This window comes from Brassica napus, chromosome C7, assembly GCF_020379485.1.
Source record: "Brassica napus cultivar Da-Ae chromosome C7, Da-Ae, whole genome shotgun sequence".
Classification (NCBI taxonomy): domain Eukaryota; kingdom Viridiplantae; phylum Streptophyta; class Magnoliopsida; order Brassicales; family Brassicaceae; genus Brassica; species Brassica napus.
Window position 1 is genome coordinate 225,491 of NC_063450.1, and position 6,700 is coordinate 232,190.

General features: G+C 37.0%; 1 protein-coding gene across 2 annotated transcripts; it reads left to right on the forward strand.

The window, feature by feature from the left end:
• The first annotated feature begins 2,412 nt into the window (after positions 1 to 2,412).
• Positions 2,413 to 6,404, forward strand: LOC111207473 (3-deoxy-manno-octulosonate cytidylyltransferase, mitochondrial-like). 2 transcript variants are annotated; one of them, XR_007326642.1, is made up of 8 exons: positions 2,413 to 3,438; positions 3,597 to 3,638; positions 3,777 to 3,869; positions 3,947 to 4,071; positions 4,178 to 4,317; positions 4,421 to 4,471; positions 4,584 to 5,316; positions 5,778 to 6,404. XR_007326642.1 is itself a non-coding variant. In XM_048763802.1 (7 exons), exons 3-7 carry the CDS (start codon positions 3,845 to 3,847, stop codon positions 4,594 to 4,596), a joined length of 354 nt encoding a protein of 117 aa, XP_048619759.1. In that variant the 5' UTR covers positions 2,413 to 3,438; positions 3,597 to 3,638; positions 3,777 to 3,844; the 3' UTR covers positions 4,597 to 5,757. The 2 variants fall into 2 exon arrangements, 1 of the variants encoding a protein (XP_048619759.1); XM_048763802.1 differs by lacking the exon at positions 5,778 to 6,404 and having other exon boundaries at positions 4,584 to 5,757.
• The last annotated feature ends 296 nt before the right edge of the window (positions 6,405 to 6,700 follow it).

Consider the following 6,700-nt stretch of genomic DNA (forward strand, 5'->3'; position numbering starts at 1 on the left):
CAATGCATCAGATATCTCTAGATGCGTACCCTTAGGCAACAGGATGTTAGCCTGGCCGTAGCCCTCTATGAGACTGGCTATACCCGGAATGATACTTTAGAGACTTCATATAAAAACTTTCATTCATTAATAAAATAAGTTCAAAGCAATCAAAACATAGAAAACATAAAGAAAAGAACACGAAAACATAGATGTCGAATTGAACTTCATTCTTTTAAACAATCTGAAGTTTCATAATCCATAAGATCGTCTTGTTCATGATTGAAATCATTTTCACCATCTTGATAAGTCATATGAGCTTCATGATTCTTCCCTTTCAAACTCTCTTGGTAGAGGTCAATGAGATGTTTGGGAGTCCTACATGTCTTAGCCCAATGATTATCCATACCACATCTATGGCACACGGATTTGGTCGAGTTTTGTGGCTTGAAAGATGTACCACGGCTTGGCCATGTCCACGACCTCCATAGGAGCAACGGCCATATGAGTTGCCTTGGCCTCGACCAAACGAGTTTCGATCTCGACCACCACGTCCATGCCATTTTCCATGACCACGATTGTGTTGGCTATCACTCTGGACATGGTTCTATTCTTTCTTATCCTCTACGGTCGCATGTGCCTCAGGTAATGGGTTTGTTCCAGGAGGTATCAATTCACTGTTTCTCATCAACAGTTCATTGTTCTGCTCAGCGAGCAAGAGACAAGAGATCAAATTAGCATAAGTTGTGAAGCCCTTCTCACGGTACTGTTATTGTAACAACACATTGCTTGTGTGGAAGGTGGAAAAGGTTTTCTCAAGCATATCCTTATCCGTTATATCCTCACCACACAGTTTCAATTTTGAAACTGGGCCGAGTTATACTCGTCCACAGACTTGAAGTCCTGGATTCTGAGATTCCTCCAATCATACATAGCCTTTGGTAATAACACCGTTCTCTGGTGATCATATCTCGTTTTCAACTCTGTCCAAAGGTCTAGAGGATTCTCAATAGTCAAATACTGATCTTTGAGACTTTCAATAAGATGATGACGTATAATTAATATCGCATTGTATCTATCTTTCTCACTTGCATTATTGCCCACCGAGTCCCTTGGATTTTAAGATGATCTTAGCATCAAGTGCCCATTGCAAGTAATTATCTCCAGAGAGACTTACGGCAGCAAAATCCAAATTGTTGATTTTCGACATCTGAAATCATATGTTTCATAATTTAGATTTAAAAATATTTAAGCGAATGCAATCAATATGCTCAAGCAATCCAGATTCTAGGTATGATGCAAATAGGCCATTCGTATATGATGCATACATGTTCAATCTTAGCATTCAGATTCTATATGCAATCAGTTCGTACTATTATGCATGCATGATGCAAACAAGCCGCACGGCTACAATCTTAGCAAACGGTTTCAATGCAATCAATACAATGGTTATTCGTTTTCAATCTTAGCAAACGATTTTCTAAGAGTTCAATGTGTAATTGCAATCAAACAGTCGAGCAATGCAACAATTAGGGTTCATTCGAGAATGTATGAAAACTATCAATACTAGCCGGATCATTATCAAGACGAGAATGCATAAATCATTTAACGTAGCAAGCGATTTCTATTTCAATTCAAGCATTCAGTTTTAATCAATCAAACAAGATAGTATTCGATTTTAATTTCAAGACTTTAGGTTTTCGATCAAACAATTAATACGACTTCAATTTGAAAATCATTCAATCGGTTTTATCAATTCAAACAACCAAATTCAAGAATGAGATTATCAATCCTAGCAATCGATTTATATGTGATCAAATTCAATACAATTTTAATTAATCAAGGCTAGCATACTATATCCAAACATACAATCATTCAAACAATCAATTTCGATTCAAAGCATTAGATTAGGGTTTCGATTTGAATTCATTCAATCAATCAATTTGATTTTGAATTAGGGTTTATAAAATCGAATGTGTTTTAGTATTAGGGTTTTAAATAAAATCGATTTCATGCATTCATGCAATAAGCATGTATGCGGCTAGGATCATGGATATTAGGGTTTCGATTTTGATCTTAGATCATTGGGGTTTTGAGATTCAAAACCATTAATGTTTTGATTTTAATTGATCAAACAATCAATCTCGATTAGGGTTTGGGGTATCGAACTTATGATTATGAGCTTCGATTTACTCATTGGGGTTTTGATCTATTATCCTATGGTTTTGATTTCAACATTAGATCATACTATTAGGGTTTGTAGTTTTTATGGTTTCGATTCTTATCAAACAATCAAATTCGATTAGGGGTTCTGTTTAAGGTTTCGAATTACCGTAACCTCAAGTAGGGTTGAATGGACCACCAAAGAGATGAACCGCGAGCTGGAACTGATCGGAACGCGAGATGATGTTGTCGCAAGCTGTCTGATTGCTGAGATCGGGAACACGAGCTGTCCAACGTGCTGATCGGGTCGCGAGCTGTCCGCGAGCTGTCTGAGATCGTCTTGTTTGTGAGCTGAGGTTGAACAAGCCGAGATCGTCTGAGCTAGGGTCAGGAATGCCTAAGCTGAAGCTGATCGGGAACAGATTGCAGACAAGGATCGGGATGTAAGGTTTCGCAATCGGGATTAGGATGGTTCGCCGGTAAGGATGTTCGCCGATTAGTGTTAGGGTTTTAGGCGGTTTGTTTTAGCTTAGGGATTTAGATTCTATCGTGCTGATAACGTGTTGTGAAACTAGAGAATATAATCTATGTTTCTGTATTATTCATAAACATAAGGAGCCCTTTATATATAGGGAATTACACCGTCATAGAATAATTGAAAGACTAAAGAAAGGAAATACAAATATGGAAAGAGTACAAATCATAATCTAATAAGGAAAATGCAAGATACCGATTCTCTCCCTCTCTCTCTCCTCACGGTCGACTATCTCTCTCTCTAGCATTGAGCCGGTTATGAACCAAGCCAGTTATGAACATCCACAATATGATTTATTACACCAGTGGACTAAACCAGTCAAATGGCTTTAATTAGCTAGCCGGTCAAAAATACAGACTAATGATTTCCATATCTATATAAATAAAGGAGGCTTTGATCTCTCTTCATAAAGCCACATCAGCTGATAGGGGTGGGCTTTTTCGGACATGTGGCATAAAAAAATCGCCGGAATTGCATTTTATTTACGTTTGGTGGGCTTTAAAATGGATTCGATTGGTACTTAATTTCGTGTGGGCTTTATGCCCAAATTGCTATAAACTTCATCTTCTTCTCGCCTTCTATATTCTCAGTTTAACTGCCGTAAATTATCTGGAACTTGCACCAACTAGGTCACCATAACGTCTTGATCACGTGGCGGAATCCCCCAGCAAAACGCTGAAACATGGAGAGACTTTCAAGGAACCTCCGATGTTTACAGAGCAAAAGCAAGCTCCAGCGTTGTTGGTACACAAAAGATCGAGGTACATATCGTTCTTATACTCTAACCTATACTTAGAATCTAAATAGATAAGTTTTGCAATCGAAAATACAGCCTTGCATTTTGCTATATTTCTACACACAAAACGCAACCTTCTAACAAGAATCTCACAAATGATCATGTCACTTTTTTTTGGTGCAGTCACTTATACAGAAACGGAAGCCCAAGTTTGACACTAACAAGGTTACATATCTCTCCCACTCAATTGGCATGCTTTTGATTGGAAGCTCGTCAGTTTGAATCTTTTTTTGTTATCTTATAAGTTATGACTGTTGAGGTTACAAGATGTCTGTTTTGTTGTATTCTTTTTGTACTTATCAGTTGCAGCAAGTAGCAACGGATGATAAAGGATTGTGGATTGCTGTCGTGGGGTTGGTGCTGATGTCATCATGACTTCAGAGTCTTGCAGAAATGGTATGTATATTTCTGTAATCCCCTAATTTTGTTTTGTTCTCTTGGCTTAAGCTATGTATCATTTGGTGGATCTGTAGGTACTGAGCTGTGCAGCGAAGCAATAGAAAATCTGGAGAAGAAGTATGATGTGGTCCTTAACATTCAAGGAGATGAACAACTCATTGAGCCTGTGATTATAGACAGTATTGTCAAAGCACTTCAGGTTCTGCTTTAGTTGGAATTACATGTTTCATCTTAATATAATACAATTGGACTGTCTTGAAACTTTAGAAGCAGTTGAATAGTGTTCCAATGGTTGTGAATTTTAGGTAGCACCTGATGCAGTATTTAGCACAGCGGTGACGTCATTAAAACCAGAAGACGGAGATGATCCTAACCGAGTCAAATGTGTGGTGGACAACCGTGGCTATACTGTCTATATCTCCAGTGGTTTGGTTCCGTATAACACGTAATATTTTTTTTTGTCTTCTGTGTGTTGGTATTATAAATAATCTTATTATATACTTGCCTATATGCTCAAGTTGTAATCACTTATGTTTTCTGTGCTTTAGGAGTGGTAACGTCAATCCAGATTTCCTTACATGCTTCATCTTGAAATACAGGTGCTGAGCAGTCACCTTCTCTTCTTATATATTTAGTTTCACTTATTTATTATGATCTAATCTATAGGGTTTGGGTTCAATGTGCTCACCATCTGTCAGCTTCTCCTTTCAGCTACGACATCTAATTGGACGGAGCTTTTTGTTTCACATTTTCTCTATCTCAGGCCATTCGTGAAGGTGAATTGCTTTACTTATTGTTTGTCTGTTTTAGATTTAAGCCGTATTTTTCTTACTCAATCCCTATTATACCATGTGGCACTGCAAGGAGTAGATGGCATGTATAATCTTCCCCGGAAGATGTGTTCAGTCAGGTCACGCTTCCCATAAGCTTCTGAGACTGCTTACTGGAATTTTTGGAGAAAACAAGGAGGTTAAAATGGATTTTAATCCCAAACTATCTCATCTTTCTTTCACCCTGGCTTGGTTACTTAGGCTCAGAGGGTGGTCCCCCTTTCTCGCGTAAAAGCGATCCTGGACCATTCAGCCTCTCTCAACCAAGTATCCCCTTCCCTTATTAAATAAAGTAGCTAATGAAATGAGGCAGGTTGTGCTAGAAGTCTGTTCCAAAGAGCTTGGCTCTTAGTAGGCAAGACGGTCTTTGTTTTTTGTTACTATATCCATGAGAATACTAATGTTTAATGGATCAGGAAGTTTACTCTTTTGTGTTTGTTGATAGGATGGTAGCACATGCGATGGAGTTATGGACAGCTGTAAGCGATGAAGGAGAAGTTCTTGCACATGTTCTTGCACATGAGGGAGCAGCGACATTTGGGTGGAGTCAACATGGAAGATCTACATAGACTTGACTATGCTCAAGTCTTTCTTCTTATGCTCTGACTCTGAAGGTACCTTTTCTTTTATAACTTGTCATGTACCTTTCCTGTAGAAGTAACAAGCTAAGCATGCAGAGAACCTAATCATATTAGTACCTTATGTGTATGCTTTATGTTTAGGTTTTTACGGATAGCTCCTTTTATCTATCATCTTGCACAAAACATAGATTAGGCTTCTTATAAATGTTGTTCTGTTGGCAGCCACCTCAAGAAAATCGGTTGCTTATTAAGGTTTCGTTTATTCTCTTGCACCTGTACATATATTTATATTCTCTGTTGATGGGATCATGTTAGAAGGCTTCTCCAGATGCAAAGTCTTTAGGTTTCCCGTCTATGTGAACTTAGTAATGCCAGCGCTAAACTTATGACTGTATCGATCTGTTGAAAATCTATTTTACACTTGTGTTTTCTTATCCTTAAAGAGCTGGAAAGCAGAAAAACAAATTTCATTTGAAATGAGTTATGTTGCTTAGATCTCAGGAATACATAACTGGAAACATGGAGGAAAGGTTCGGGGATTTTTTGGCTTCAGCAAGTCTGGGATTAGCGCTGTCTCAAAGTGACTGCTTAACAGCTGCTTGATTCTGTTGGAAAGCCATTGTCTGATAAAAATCTTACGGTCCTCCAGGCCATATTTGAAACATATTTCATTATGTGCATCCTTCTTCATACTTTGACATTGTCTAACGGGAAGGCCTGGTGGAGCTGTTGGGTTCCGAATTGCAGATCTTTGGCTGTCTTGATTTTCTTCACAAATATTAATCATTTATATCTTCTGTTTTCTTTGCTAATGACTTTGGTTCTATAAATATATGTCCTGAAATTAGAGCCCAAAACTATTACCCAAAACAAATGCATAATATGCAAATGTTAATTTCTCAACTCTATTACAAAGACGTCTAATAATTATTGTCTCAGAAGGTAAATATAGAAAGTTTCCGAATTACATAAGTGATGATAGTAACACTATAATGAAATGAGTATTAATAAATATAATAATATAATTAAGAGAAAATTCCATAAAAATACCCCACTAAATTTTGTTAAGTTTTTTAATACTCAAATTTTTTCGCTACCCACTTTAATTCTCCAACTATTTATTTTACCCATTTTAATATACAAATTTCATTTTAATATACAAAATTTTAAACTTTGCCTATTTTAGTACCCAATTTTTATTTATTTTAATTAAAATATTAATAAGTTTAAAACGAAACCTTGAAAATATCCAAAATTTAAGAATTGTTTTTTAAAATTCCCACATTTATTTTAACGTTTATCAATCAATTGATAGGGTAACGTTTGAGCAGATCTTGGATAGGAGAACATCCAAGATCATCTGGGAGTCAATGAAAAAGAAGTTTGGTGGAAATGATCGTGTGAAGAGGTCGTTGCT

What these genes read in the sequence shown, in the direction of transcription:
- LOC111207473 (XM_048763802.1), top strand. Translation starts at nt 3,845, where the DNA reads ATGACTTCAGAGTCTTGCAGAAATG. An exon ending in GTATTGTCAAAGCACTTCAG is followed by an intron (nt 4,072 to 4,177) that starts GTTCTGCTTTAG and finishes TGTGAATTTTAG; the next exon opens with GTAGCACCTGATGCAGTATT. An exon ending in GGTTTGGTTCCGTATAACAC is followed by an intron (nt 4,318 to 4,420) that starts GTAATATTTTTT and finishes TCTGTGCTTTAG; the next exon opens with GAGTGGTAACGTCAATCCAG.